Source organism: Oncorhynchus masou, chromosome 28, assembly GCF_036934945.1.
Source record: "Oncorhynchus masou masou isolate Uvic2021 chromosome 28, UVic_Omas_1.1, whole genome shotgun sequence".
Classification (NCBI taxonomy): domain Eukaryota; kingdom Metazoa; phylum Chordata; class Actinopteri; order Salmoniformes; family Salmonidae; genus Oncorhynchus; species Oncorhynchus masou.
The window spans coordinates 24,668,622-24,684,786 of NC_088239.1; the positions used below are offsets into that span (position 1 = coordinate 24,668,622).

Below are 16,165 nucleotides of genomic sequence, written 5' to 3' on the forward strand. Positions count from 1 at the left end.
GCGAGGAGGGGGGGGTCAATGTCAATAATGTGGTTGGCAATTTGATTAGATGTTTAGCAGTCTTATAGCTTGGAGGTAGAAGCTGCTAAGGAGCCTTTTGGTCTAAGACTTGACAATCAGGTACCACTTGCTGTGTGGTAGCAGAGAGACCATTTTTGGGCCTTCCGATGACACCACCTAGTATATATGGCCTAGATGTCAGGAAGCTTGGCCCCAATGATGTACTGGGCCGTACGCACTACCCTCTGTAGTGCCTTAAAGTCAAAGGCCAATGTAATCAATGGCCAATGTCAAATCAAATAACATTTTATTAGTCACATGCACCGAATACAACAGTGAAATGCTTACTTATGAGCCCCTAACCAACAATGCAGTTTCAAAAAATATGAATAAGAGTAAGAAATAAAAGTAACAAGTTATGAAAGAGATTAAAGATGCCAAGCTTATAGAGCTTATAGAGACAGGTGAGTGTACCAGATATACGTCATCAGACATGTCATCAGAGAGCGCAACAGAACATTGTACTGTCTAGACTCGGTTTGTTGTTTATATTAAAACGTTTTCATTAAATCGATTTTATTCAGAACTAAAGTATTGTTGCTAAGGATTCCACGACACGGTTAGCCTTTACGGCTGGGACTGCAAGTTTGTGTTCCTTTTTTTGTGTGGATTCTGCGAGTGCTAGCTGACTGTACTACAGACACCTGTCATCGTTGTGGGAAAGACTCATTGTTATCTTTTCGTAAAACAACTGGTTGCAGTAAAGAGCCAGTCTGGATATTAAGGAGATCCTGAGGGAAATCGACGAGTACCAACAGCTTTACGCTATGGAGGAACAACATACTCCATCATGGAAAGATCCGACCACCTCACAAAATAACTTTAACCCAACAAAAAAAAGAAAAACAGATTAATCTACAGACACGGACAATTGACTTACCATTGAGGTAGAGGCTAGAGCTCTGGCTGGAATCCATGCAACACTGGGTTTGAAGTTCAGCCAAAGTGAAATTCTCACGCTCCAAAGAGAAAACAAGACACTCAAGCCAAGGTAAAAATCCACAAATCCAACATGGATTGTCTACTCAGGGTAAACAGGGACACTCACAAGTTGTAGCATTCGTGAAAATCTAATTTATTCTGAGATTCCTGAGGACGCATCCAATAATCCAGAGGGCGCGATCAAGAGAATTCATGCAATCCGCCTTGAAACTTCCTATAGAGCCTGTAAACAAGGTGGCTTTCCACCGAGTAAACAGACTTGGAACTCGGAGCGACTAGACCAAGGGTCCCAGACCGATCATCACAAAATCTGAACACTACCAACAAAAGGAGCTGATCAAAAGCATGGGAAGGGAGTTTAAAGGGATGAAATTCGGTCTCAATGATCAATTTCCAAGGGAGATAAACAAACATCGTAAGAGACTGTATCTGGTACAAAGATAACAAAGGGAGAATGGTAGGCATGCCTTTATCATTGTGGACAAACTCTTTATAGATGGACAGCTATTCCGAGACAGCTCCATGACACCGTGACTGTACTAAATTTTTCAGGGACTTCAGGTTACAAAAAAAAGAAGGCATGGGAACTGTAAAAATATCTGAAAATTATGAAGTGGATATGAGCACACACATACTCAATTACATGCTTGCTTACACATATGCATTTATACATACACACACACCTGACTTCACTCTCTTCTCTCACACTCTCTTTCTCTCTTTTCTCTTCTCTTCTCTCCCTCTCTATTGTCGAGAACTGTTTTATTTATTTATTAGTTGAATGTGTTTATCGTTTGTCTGTATTTTTTATGTACTTGTCTACAAGTTTATATATGTTTACAATAAGCAAGGGGAAGATATCAGAATAGGGGCATTGGGGAATAATAACATATTGTACAGAATATATTTGTACTGTAGTATAGCAGTCTCTAGAGCAATGCAAGGTCTCTTTCATGATCATGTGAAACGTCAAATGCTATGGAAATGCTGGGGTGTGTTTTTCAATTATGTTAAAGGTAATTATGATGCAACTATGATGGTGATACGATATGGATTACAATTATCATCATGAATATTAAGGCTATATGCACTACATGTTACACACATAGACACTCAACCATACAGAGTTATTATTTATTTGGACATCACACATTATAGTCTTACTCTTAAACAGACATCGTACACACTCACCATATCACATCCAATATCATACACATCAACCTACTCAGATTTGCTACACACATAATATCTTTCAATTTTCCAACATCTGTGGCATTGGCTCACAGGCAAACTGGCAACCTATTTCTTGAATTCTAAATATCATACATTTGAAAGCTCTAGTTTTGACCTTCATAATACCTCTTATGGCAGTAACTTTACAAGCAGTAATTATAGTAAATAAGACTGGATTTTATTTCTAAATACCTGGGGGTTTTTTCAATTCTGTTAGTTGTCTTATAAAATGGGTAAAGAAAATGATGTATAGCAACCCCAGGAGTTAAATAGTAAATAACGACTACTTCTCAGAGAGTTATGTATTGTCAAGAGGAGTTAAACAAGGATGTCCGCTGTCACCATATCTATTCTTTATGGCCAATGAAATGCTAGCTATTAAAATCATATCCAATTAAACATTAGAGAATTAGAAATCCAAGGCTTAAAAACAAAGGTGTCCATGTATGCCGATGACTCAAGTGTTATATTAAGTCCTCAAGCTAGATCCCTGCAATGTCTCATTGAAGATCTAGATAACTTTTCTGTATTCTCTGGATGAAAACCTAATTATGATAAGTGTACAATTTTACATATTGGATCCTTAAAAAATACAACTTTTACATTACCCTGCAGTTTACCTATAAAATGGGCTGATGGTGAAGTAGACATACTCAGTATTCATGTCACAAAATATATAAATAAGCTCTCAACATTGAATTTCAATAGAAAACTTGTAAAAATAGACTAGATACTGAAATCATGGAGAGGTAAATACCTGTGTATTTATGGAAAAATTGGCATGATTAACTACTTAGTCACATCTCAGTTTACTCACTTACTTATGGTCCTGCTTACTCCTGATTATACGCTTATCAAATCATATGAGACAAAATAAAATGTGCCTATCTATATAATGAATATGAATTGGGTGGGTTGAGATTATTAAATATAAAAGCACTAAACCTCTCTCTAAAAGCTTCACTCATTCAAATGTTTTATTTGAACTCTAAATGGTTCTCAAGTAGATTACTAAGAAAAGCTCATTCATTGTTAAAAAATTGCCTTTTTGCCTTTGTGCAGATTGCCATGTCTCATTTTAGATTAATTGAAAATTATACTTTTTTCAAAGTATCTCTCTTTTTCAAACAAGCATTGCAAAGCTGGCTACAATTTCAATTTCACCCCCCTGAAAAGGTAGAACAAATATTACAACAAATATTATGGCTGAACCCAAATGTGCTGGTTGATAAAATACCTGTATTTAAGGGAAAGATGCTTGAAAAGGCTATTTTGTTCATATATTGTAAATTGGAATGGTAGAGTTATGTTCTTCATGGAGTTATCAGAATTGTACGGAAAGGTTTGCTCAGACCAAGAGTACAACCAATTGATTACAGCATTACCCCAAAAATGGAGGAGGCAGGTGGCAGCGTGAGGAGGTAGGGAACTGGTCTGTCTGCCCAATATAAAGAATCAAAACGGGCAGAGGGATAAAAATAGCATAAATAGGAAAGTATACCATTTTCATTTGAGGACCAGGATGTTGACAACTGTGCCATACAGATTGCAAAATAGTTGGGAAGAGATTTTTGATGTACTGATTCCATGGTAGAGGGTGTATGAGTTGATATATAAAACAATGCAAGATTCAACACTTCGTGCTTTTCAGCCAAAATGATTATATATCATTCTTGCCACAACAAAATGTTGAATATTTGGGCCATAAAATCATCAAAGCTCTGCAGATTTTGTTGTGAGGATACAGAATCAATAGACCATTTATGTTGGTATTGTCCTCAGGTAGCCTGTTTCTGGTCTCAGGTTCAGGAATGGCTGAAAATTCATAGTATTGATCTAAAATCGACCCTAGAAATAGTACTGTTAGGAGATCTGGAGAGACCGGGTCAGTCAATTACTAATATACTAATACTCTTAGTAAAAGTATTCATCTTCAACTTGCAATCTGTGGATTATATTTGATTAGATAGATTGAAATTGTACGTTAAACATCACAGCATAGTTGAAAGATATGTGTTGCGTAGAAATCCGAAGTGGGTGGTCAGGAGAGATAGATGTGATGGGCTGAGGGAAGCTGAGGGTTGGGATGTGGAATTGGAGACAAGTGGGAGTGGAGTTGCTGTGAGGGAGATGATGCTCAAAGGTAAAAGTCAAAAATAAGTCAAAATTAAACATTGTAAAAAGTACATTTGAATGACACTGTGGCAGTGTTTTTACAACTAATTCCGATTTGCCTGAGGCTGACTCCGTGCAGATGTTTGTACACATGTATATACACACTCTCTCATTCAAATAAACACATACAAGAACACACACATACATGTAATAGTGCCAGACATGCACACACACATATACAGTTGGCATTGCTTTTATGATTTTAGTTGTCCTTGATGTCCTTTGTTTAAATGTATATATTTTTTTGCATTGTTGTTGGCTGTTATCTTCTGTCTTGTCCTTTTTTCTCTTTAGTTCATTCTCTTGGTTGTTGGTGCATTGGGGGGTTCTTGGGGGTGGGGAATGGAATTCATTGTATTTTATATTTTTCTTCCTGGGGGGGGACTGTGGGAGAGGTCTCGGATGGTTGAGGGACAGCTATTGTAAAACTGTGGGGGAGGATCTTGGAGGGTTCAGGCTCACGTTTTATGGCCTGGTGGTAGATAGGTCAACAGCACATTGACCCTGAATGTTTCTATGTGTCGCTATGAATGGGAATCTGTTGGATGACTGGTATGATGTAGTTTTTGAGCGGCTTCACTGCAAGTATATTGTATGTTTCGAATACTCAATAAATATATATTATTTATAAAAGAGCAGCAGCAAAACGAATAAAAGAGCAGCAGCAAAATAACAATAGTGAGACTATATACAAGGGGGTACCGGTACAGAGTCAATGTGCAGAGGCACCAAATAGTCAAAGTAATTGAAGTAATATGTACATGTAGGTAGAGTTACTAAAGTGACTAAGCATAGATAATAACAACAGAGAGTAGCAGCGGTGTAAAAAAAGAGGTGGGGGTACAATGCAAATAGTCTGGGTAGCCATTTGATTAAATGCTCAGGAGTCTTATGGCTTGGGGGTAGAAGCTGTATAGAAACCTCTTGGACGGCTCTGGCTGCTCCATGCTGACTGACGGCTCTGGCTGCTCCATGCTGACTGACGGCTCTGGCTGCTCCATGCTGACTGACGGCTCTGGCGGCTTCTTGTAGACTGGCAGCTCTGGCGGCTTCTTGCAGACTGGCAGCTCTGGCGGCTTCTTGCAGACTGGCAGCTCTGGCGGCTTCTTGCAGACTGGCAGCTCTGGCGGCTTCTTGCAGACTGGCAGCTCTGGCTGCTCCATGCAGACTGGCAGCTCTGTCAGCTCCATGCAGACTGACAGCTCTGGCTGCTCCATGCAGACTGGCAGCTCTGGCTGCGCTGAACAGGCAGGAGACTCCGGCAGTGCTGGAGAGGAGGAAGGCTCTGGCAGCGCTGGAGAGGCGAGGCGCACTGTAGGCCTGATGCGTGGTGCTGGCACTGGTGGTACTGGGCCGAGGACACGCACAGGAAGCCTGGTGCGGGGAGCTGCCACCGGAGGGCTGGTGCGTGGAGGTGGTACTGGGTAGACCGGACCGTGCAGGCGCACTGGAGCTCTTGAGCACCGAGCCTGCCCAACCTTACCTGGTTGAATACTCCCGGTCGCTCTGCCAGTGCGGCGAGGTGGAATAGCCCGCACTGGGCTATGCAGGCGAACCGGGGACACCGTGCGCAAGGCTGGTGCCATGTAAGCCGGCCCAAGGAGACGCACTGGGGACCAGATGCGTAGAGCCGGCTTCATGGCATTTGGCTCAATGCCCACTCTAGTCCGGCCGATACGCGGAGCTGGAATATATCGCGCCGGGCTATGCACCCGCACTGGGGACACCGTGCGCTTCACAGCATAACACGGTGCCTGCCCGGTCTCTCTAGCCCCCCGGTAACCACAGGAAGTTGACGCAGGTCTCCTACCTGTCTTCGCCATACTTCCTGTGAGCCTCCCCCCAAATACATTTTTGGGGCTGACTCTCGGGCTTCCATCCACGCCGCCGTGCTGCCTCCTCATACCAGCGCCTCTCCGCCTTCACCGCCTCCAGCTCTTCTTTGGGGCGGCGATATTCTCCCGGCTGTACCCAGGGTCCTTTACAGTCGAGGATTTCCTCCCAAGTCCAGAAATCCTTATTTCGCTGCTCCTGCTGCTGCCCGTTACCACACCGCTTGGTCCAGTTGTGGTGGGTGATTCTGTCACGGTTTTCTATATGCGAAGGAGAGTCAGACCAAAATGCGGCGTGGCTATTGCGATCCATGTTTAATGAAAACGAAGTAAACATGAATCAACTACAAAAACAATGAACGTAACACGAAAACCGAAACAGCCTAATACTGGTGCTAAGTAACACTGACAGAACAAGGACATAAGGACAATCACCCACGAAACACTCAAAGAATATGGCTGCCTAAATATGGTTCCCAATCAGAGACAACAATAAACACCTGCCTCTGATTGAGAACCACTTCAGACAGCCATAGACTAACCTAGAACACCCCACTAAGCTACAATCCCAATACCTGTGAAAAAACCCCAAGACAAAACACACCACATACAAAAACCCATGTCACACCCTGGGCTGACCAAATAGATAAAGAAAACACAAAATACTAAGACCAGGGCGTGACACTCAGAAGGCAGCCCGCCCTCCGTCCCCTTTTTCTCCGTCTGTTCTTCACTCAACCATGGGGATCTGGGCCTGTTACTGGGAAAGCAGTATGTCCTTCACGTCGGGCTCGTCGGACTTGTTAAGGAAAAAAAGGATTCTGTCAGTTCGTGCCGAGTAATCGCAGTTCTGATGTCCATAAGTTATTTTCAGTCTTAAGAGACGTTAGCAGCAACATTATGTACAAAGTAAGTTTAAAAAACAGGAAGTTACAAACAACGCAAAGTAACGAACAAAAAACACAATTGGTTAGGAATACGTCAAACGTCAGCCTTCTTCTCCAGCTCCATCTTGTAGTGTCAGCCTTCTTCTCCGGCGCCATCTTGTAATGTTCAATGTTTCTTTTGAATAATAATAAAACAAATAGTTTCACCACATTAAAACAAGAGTTCAGTTCACTTCACAAGGTTGACCTTAAATTAGGGACAGGTTATTGTTTTTTTTTTCATTAAAATAAATCGCATGAAATAAATAATAATCTTCAGAAATCACTTTGTGAAAGCAACAAAATAACTAGGGCTTTACAATGATGATGAAAACTTTGAGAAATGTTAGGGTTAAATGGGTTCAAATCTTCCTAGAAGTCACGGAGGGTACACAGAGATACATTTAAAAATGCTGCATTTTGGCACTTTAGCAAGTCTTTATTTACAGTATATCTCTATTTAATATAACAGGCTTTTAAAATTCAATATTGGTGCACATTTTCTATTTAAAACATCAAACCTTCTAATTGAGGAATTTAACAGTTTTTCTTGAATATTTGTGTTGTGCTGTATTTTACTTGTTTTATGTTGTATTTGATTTTTCATTTTGTCTTATTAAACTTGATATGCAGGACTCCCTTGTGAAAGAGCCCTGCTCTCAGTGGTGACACACTGCTTGAATAAAGGTGAAATAAAATAAAGGGACTCATTTAGTGGAACGACTCAGTTGCTCATACACAGCTTAGTGAGTCAAATATAGCTGGACTTTGAAAACAACGCTGTGTTCCATCCTCCAGTTTTTCCCCTCTTTGAACACAAAGATGTTTGGCTTCAACACAGCGTGTAATGGTTGCCCTGGGCTACACCTGTTCCACAAATGCAAAGCAGGGCCAGCGTTCTGTTTTCCTGGACCTTGGAGCATTACTTGGACCTTAGTCAGCATATGCTTAAAACAAGTCTGCTTTTCACTCTCAATTTGGGCTGACTTGCAGGATATCTAAGGAGAGTTAATGTCTGTTGTGGGAGCACAGATAAGGGTGTAGGCCAGGGATTCCCAAACTTTTTTGGCACGCTACCCCACTTTGATATTTAAAAAAAATTGCAACCTCACCATATAAAAAATAGTGATGTTATCAAAGGCCAATGTATACGTTTTTAATTGGGGCTATAACAGTCTATAACAGTCTATAACAGTCTATAACAGCCTATAACAGTCTATAACAGCCTATAACAGTCTATAACAGTCTATAACAGTCTATAACAGCCTATAACAGTCTATAACAGTCTATAACAGTCTATAACAGTCTATAACAGCCTATAACAGCCTATAACAGCCTATAACAGCCTATAACAGCCTATAACAGCCTATAACAGTCTATAACAGTCTATAACAGTCTATAACAGTCTATAACAGCCTATAACTGTCTATAACAGCCTATAACAGTCTATAACAGTCTATAAGAGCCTATAACAGTCTATAACAGCCTATAACAGTCTATAACAGTCTATAACAGTCTATAACAGTCTATAACAGCCTATAACAGTCTATAACAGCCTATAACAGTCTATTACAAATCTGTCTGGTGTGAGTATGGTTTGAATTGACTGAAATGCATCAGAAAGGTATTGAGAAGTTCAGAAGATCATCAGGCAATAGTCTTGTATTACTGTATATTCTGTGTAGAATTTTCCCCCCCGTCTGATTTAGTGCCTGGTCTTGTACTCTCTGTACTAATGAGTCCTGTGTGGCTTGAGGGTTATCAGAAGACACATACGTGTTCCTGAGAGTCTTATCTTTCAGTGATGGGGTCATCACTGAAAGATGGGTTGGACAATCCTTTTCTCATCAATCAACTTGAAAAAAACGTATAGTTAAAAACTGGAAATGAACCAATCCTGCAACGTTAACACAATGGGAAGATTAAATGCTTTATTATCTAAGTGCGTGGGCGATGGAGAGGAACAAAATGGTGCAGTTTGAGGCCATGTGGTAGAGAGTGATACGGGTGCTGAAGACTGTATGTTGTCGTTTGTATGTTTATGTTTTGTATTATATATTTTTTTAATGAATTGAATCGAACAAAATCTAATAAAATCAAACAAAAATTGAATACAATTAAATAAAATGTGCCTTCATGACTTCCTCCATGACTCACCTTCTGATTACAAAAAAAAAATGTTCAAAAGATAGAGCCACATTTGCAGCAAGGAAACCGAGACCGCTCTGTTTATTACAACCACATCTAGCGGCTGCTGGACGTTACTGATGTGACTTCGGTTCAATGAACCAAGTGCAATTTTCCCCAACACAACGTGTTCATATAAAATATTTAGGTGTTTTCTCTCTCTCTCTCTCTCTCTCTCTCTCTCTCTCTCTCTCTCTCTCTCTCTCTCTCTCTCTCTCTCTGTCTCTCTGTCTCTGTCTGTCTGACCGCTCTAAGTGGGGATCTTCACACATTTAAGCCATAAAATACATGATTGGCCCTCGTATCTTTAACAGGAGGCAGTAAGATTACTATGTTTCTGTCTCAGTTGGTGAGAGAAAGGCGCTGGCAATTCCCGCAAGCAGCACATACAAAAAATGCACTCACTTGCAGAGTTTGCTAAGTGGCATATATTATTATTGCCAACACAAAAGAGGTTTCCAGGTTAAATAAAGATTTTAAAAATGTCACTTACCGACGGCCATCATGTAGTCCCAGCGATCTAGCAGGCACATGCTGAACTGGAGGCCGTCCGGGTCGGGGGTGTAGCCCACCTCGATGAGGGCCAGGTTCCTGTCCAGGTTCTGGCAGACGGCCGAGGTCCAGGCCACCAGGAACCAGCAGACGATGAGCAGGATAATGGCCAGGAGACGCAGCACCCGCCAACTGGTCATGTAGGGGATCCGTTGGGCCGTTCGCGACAGGAACACCTTCAGGACCCTGGGGAAATGGGACAGCTCAACGTCAAGACATACAAGGAAAGGTGCTGCTGTGATGCTGCTTGTTGATTTTATTGGTGTGGTTTAATTGTCATCGTCATCTATGAATTACGATAACATTCGTCATTATAGTCAATATCATCATTCTCATTAGCATCATCATGCAATGATTTCAATGTAATGATGTAATAGTGGCATTGCTACATCTCTTAATTCCCTCCCCTTTCCTCAAATGAACACCCATGGGGGCCATCAGAGACAGAGAGGTCCTGTAGAGTGTTTAACATCAGCCCCATCCTCATTATTAGCCCCTAATCTTCCAGACACATTGATGAAGTGTCCTGTGCATCCCCCCTAATGAGCTCCTCTCAAAAATGGATCTGTGCAATGTGCTCAACTTCCTCCACGACTCACCTTCCGATTACTCTCGCCCAAATTCATCTCCCCGCGCCATAATTAAGAGCTTCCTTAGGTATTTTTGCCACCTTCACCTGCTGAGAACACTGGAGCTGTCGCCATTTCCGATCACGCTCCTGTATCTATTTAAAAGACGTCTGCCCCGTGTCTCATTATCAACTGTTCACAGGGGCTCACCCTCCACCTCTCCTCCTCTAGACCCCTCCCTCTCCCCCACAGCTAGCTTTGACTAAGGGGTTTCCCTCTTTCTACCAGCATTACTCCCTCTATTTGTTTTCTGCCTCCTGGCCTGTCTCAGCCATTCGATAAAATGTAATAAATTGAGACCATTTGGGCCAAAGTGCTCTCTGTTTTTTTCTCCCCTCACTTCCTCCCACACTTTAACTGGGCAAACTCTCAGTCTCGCTTAACGAGGTAGTGATTTTTTTTCTAAAGTGTGGCCTGATGAACAAGCCAAGAAACACCACTAGCTGCTCCCCGTACTTTATAAGGGCTCTTACTTTCAGGAAGGAATTAGACATCATCCGACCTATAATTGCTTTTATTAAAGAGTATCACAGTGGGTCAATAGGGATGAACTGGCTTGTTTAACGCGGTTTAAACAAATGTAGGTGGCTTGTGGATAAAACAAGAGATTGCACTGTAAATGTGAATGCACTTACAAAACTTAATACAGACTTGAAGTGCCAGAGCACATATTCCATTAAATTACTGTAAATGACTGTAATTGTATGTGCCAGACTTTGTCTCATCTGCAGTGAAATATCTTTTTAGTCCAGGAGTAGGTTTAATCTACTGTAGGTCCAGGAAACCAGCCCTTGGGGTATATCCTTTCCATTGTTTTCCCTTTCCTTTAGTTCATTACCATTGCGGATGAGACAGACTTTGAAAGCAGGCAGAATGGCCCTTACAGCATTCCATTTGATTCATGTTCAGAGTAAACCAGATCCTTGAGTATCACCCTGAACTCTAAAGCTGGCAGAACACAGGCAGGATGTGATTGGCTATGTTCAACCTTTGCTTCTTTCTTCCAGTACACAATCAACTACAGTAGGAATCCTTCCCTTCGCTCTCAGTGCACATCTTTCTCTGGTGTTCCCAGGACATTGGTATTGGGTTGTCCCTGTCAAATAGGTCAGCCCCAGTCACCTAGAGAGGGATGTGACATTTAATAACATGGATTATCTAGAAACTGCCAGTGAATCACTGCCAGTGAAAAAAAATGGGGGAAAAAATCATAAATAAACAGGGTGATTCATTGGCAGTTTCTAGATAGCCATGTTACTGTGTGTGTGTGTGTGTGTGTGTGTGTGTGTGTGTGTGTGTGTGTGTGTGTGTGTGTGTGTGTGTGTGTGTGCGTGCGTGCGTGCGTGCGTGCGTGTGTGTGTGCGTGCGTGTGTGTGTGTGTGCGCGCGTGGGTGTGTAGAATATACTCTGTTACACATGTGCGTGCATGAGTGTTTTCCACTGCATGCAACCCTGTACAAAGCCATCAATCAAGTGCTTTCCAGAGTCCCTTTCTTGGGACATGACTCTCATCCTAAAGTAATTACTCGGCAGGTAGCAATATAACATCATTTATCCCATACCTGGTTAATAGTAATGCTTAAACATGGTAAAAGAGTACCTGTAGAGCTTTAGGGTCACTGTCCCATAGACTGTGGTGAATCCCAACAGGCGAACCCATCTCAACAAGATACAGCGGAATACACTGGGCTGGAAATACAGAATGACCACCTGCATGCAAACAGAGAGAGAACATAAGTGTGAATTACAATCATTTCTGTTTATGTGATTATGCTGCTATGGTGTCCATATTAGTACAGTCACATAAAATAAAATCATACCAAACGGTATTGGTAACAAATCTTGTCGTCCTTGACCTTTAAAGGATGGGAGGACTGCTAAATAACACAAACCTTATTTTCCATGTACAGTACGGGATAGTTTGCAAAATGCCAAAATAAGTTCCTGGAAAACCCCTGCTGTTCTTGTTATGCTTTTGAATGTTAATGTGGTCATAGGTCAAGTAAACACAGAGTGAAGTGGTGAGACATGGCCTGCATTCAACTTCTAAGGGTGACTTTTAAAGTATAGTCGTGTAATCTGAATTGTGTCCATTCAAGCAACAAGCCAACAATTCACCTTCTGTATGAAGTGCCTTCAGAAAATATTCATACCCCTTGACTTCTTTCATATTTTATTTTACAGCCTGAATTCAAAATTGATTTAATGTGGGTTTTATCTCACCCATCTACACACAATACTTCATAATGATAAGGTGAAAGCAGGTTTTTAGACATTTTAGCGAATTCTTTTGAAGAATTAAATCCAGAAATATCTCATTTACATAAGTGTTCACACCACTGAGTCAATACTTTGTAGAAGCACCTTTGGCGGTGATTACAGCTGTGAGTCTTTTTGGGTAAGAGCTTTGCACATCTGGATTGTACATTATTTGCCCATTTTTCTTCAAGCGCTGTCAAGTTGATTGTTGGTCATTGCTAGACAGCCATTTTCAAGTGTTGCCATATATTTTCGAGATGATTTAAGTCAACTGCAACTAGGCCACTTAGGAACATCAATGTTGACTTGGTAAGCAACTCCAGTGCATATTTGGCATGGTGTTTTATCCTATAGTCCTGCTGACAGGGGAACTTGTCTGCCAGTGTATGTTGGAACCAGGTTTTTCTTTAGAATATTGCCTGTGCTCATAGCTGTATTCCGTTTAGTTTTATCCTTAAAAAAAACTCCCTAGTCCTTGCCGATGACAAGCATACCCATAACATGATGCAGCCACCACCATGCCTGAAAATATTTAAAGTGATACTCAGTGATGTATTGTGTTGGATTTGCCCCAAACATAATGCTTTGTATTCAGGACATAACATTAATTTCTTTGTCACATTTTATGCAGTTTTACTTTAGAGCCTGATTGAAAACAGGATATATGTTTTGGAATATTTGTATTCTGTACAGGCTTCCTTCTTTTCACTCTGTCATTTAGTTAGTAACTACATTATCCATCCTCAGTTTTCTCCTATCACAGCCATTAAACTCTTGAACTGTTTTAAAATCACCATTGAGATCCCACTGAAGTCGGTTAGGACCGCGAACTGTAGTCAGGTCAAGACCCTGATGAGGACGACGAGCACGCAGATGAGCTTCCCTTCGACGGTTTCTGACATTTTGAGCAGAAATTCTTCAGTTGTGCAAACCCACAGATTCATCAGCTTTCTGTGTGGCTCTCAGACAATCTCGCTGGTGAAGAAGCTGGATGTGGAGGTCATGGGCTGGCATGGTTACGTACTACCAAATTCCCTAAAATTACGCGGGAGGCGGCTTATGGTAGAGAAATGAACATTCAATTATCTGGCAACAGCTCTAGTGGACATTCCTACAGTCAGCATGCCAACACAACTGTAGACATCTGTGGCATTGTGACAAAACTGCACATTTTAGAGTGGTCATTTATTGTCCCCAGCACAAGGTGCACCTGTGTAATGATCATGGTGTTTAAACAGCTTCTTGATATGCCACACCTGTCAGGTGGATGGATTATCTTGGCAAAGGAGAAATGCTCACTAACAGGGATGTAAACAGATTTGTGCACAACATTTAAGAGGAAGAAGCTTTTTCTGCATGTGGAACATTTCTGGGATCTTTATTTCACCTCATGAAACATGGGACCAACACGTGACATGTTGCCTTTATATTTTTGTTCAGTGTATGTAAAGTTTGTACAGTGGGGTTTGAAATGATTGACACCCTTGATAAAGATATGCAATAATGACTATAAAATAAATCATTCAAATACTGAGCTATATTGTGTGAAAAAAAAGGGAAATTATAATATCTTATACTAATACAATTGCTCAGAGAAAGATATTTTGTTTAACAAGTAATACTTTTTTCTCAAAAAGGTAGGGGTCAAAGGGATCCAAATTATTGACACCCCTAAAGATTCTGATAAATAAAGTTGTCAAAAGTTTAGTATTTGGTCCCATATTCCTAGCACGCAATAACTACATCAAGCTTGTGACTCTATAAACTTGTTGGATGTATTTGCAGTTTGTTTTGGTTGCGTTTCAGATTATTTTGTGCCCAATAGAAAATGATTTGTGTCATTTTGGAGTCACTAAATAAGAATATAATAAGAATTGAATATGTTTCTAAACACTTCTACATTAATGTAGATGCTACCATTATTGCAGATAACCTTGAATGAATCGTGAATAATGAAGAGTGAAAAGGTTATAGAGGGTCAAAGATCATACCCCAAAGACAAGGGGAGGTTAGCATGTCTTGGCGGTATGATCTTTGACCCTCTGTAACTTTTTCACTCATCATTATTCACGATTCATTCATGATTCATTCAGGACTACAATTGTGTTAGTATCAAATATTACAATTTCCCTCAAAAGCGTTGCATAAAATATAGCTTTATATTATTTATTTTATACAGTCATTATTGCTCATCTTTATCAAGGGTGTCAATAATTTCGGACCCCACTGTATGTATGGCGGGATGGACACACATACGCACATACACAAACTCATCGACACCCTCCAAAACAAGGCAGCGGGCACCAGACGAGGGGCTGTAATTGAAAAAGAGGCACAGCTGTGCCTTGGCCTCCTGCGGACCTCCACGAGCATCTGCTGTCGGGAGTCTTCCTGGTTTAGCCCTTAGTAGTGTGTGAACGGGAGAAATGCTCACTCTGTATAATCCAATAAAGCCTGTATGCTCACTGACAATGTGAGTCCATCGGATTGATTAGCTAAAACTGCTTCCGTGTAGATTAATTACATCTCGGCCGTGTTTGAAGTACTGACTGTTTGGTCATAATTGAGTGCAATGATGGTTAGGAGAGGAAATGAGAGGAGAGGAGAGAGTGAGACAGACAGACAGAGAGAGTGAGACAGATAGAGAGAGTGAGACAGACAGACATACAGAGTGAGAAAGAGAGAGAGAGAGAGAGAGAGAGAGAGAGAGAGAGAGAGAGAGAGAGAGAGAGAGAGAGTCAATACTTTGTAGAAGCACCTTTGGCGGTGAGTACAGCTGTGAGTCTTTTTGGGTAAGTCTCTATGAGCTTTGCACAACTCGAATGTACAATATTTGCCCATGAGAGAGTGAGAGAGAGGGGAAGAGAGAGAGTGAAAGAGAGAGCGAGAGAGAGAGAGGGGGGGAGAGAACTGGTACTGAATAAATACCATTGGTTGTTGATGTATCAGGAAAAGTATGGGGTGTTGTAGTCAAAGTTGAATGTTCTGTAGGAGTTCTATTGCGTTGACTCTGTGTTCATTTCCTCGTTGAGAAAAAGTGTCTAACCATCGCCCCAGTATAGGTCATCTGGCCATAGCCCTAGACAGTATGTCTGTATGACCCTATCCCCAAACAGACACAGTATGTTACCCCAGACACTTGTCTGATGCCCAGTCCCAACACTCTATACTGTGTGCAGACTTCCCGCTGGTCACACCAAGTCATTCAAAGTGGAAATATAGGTCATATATGGTTGTGACGTTGATCAATGAGATTTCAACCTTTATTTGCCGACTCAAAAAACACCAATAGGAAAACAATGTCAGATTTTTGGTCTAGTTGTCATCTAAATGTGTATCACTGCGCTTTCAACCATTTAAAAGCAAAGCA

At 41.2% G+C, this 16,165-nt stretch overlaps 1 protein-coding gene across 1 annotated transcript in view; it reads right to left on the minus strand.

The window, feature by feature from the left end:
• Positions 1 to 16,165, minus strand: part of gpr158a (G protein-coupled receptor 158a) — a 103,288-nt gene that overhangs the window by 13,201 nt on the left and 73,922 nt on the right. The window contains exons 6-7 of the mRNA XM_064941653.1: positions 12,137 to 12,246; positions 9,849 to 10,093 (exon numbers count right to left, since the gene is read on the minus strand). Coding sequence (XP_064797725.1) covers positions 9,849 to 10,093; positions 12,137 to 12,246 — 355 coding nt within the window. The remainder of the gene's footprint in view (positions 1 to 9,848; positions 10,094 to 12,136; positions 12,247 to 16,165) is intronic.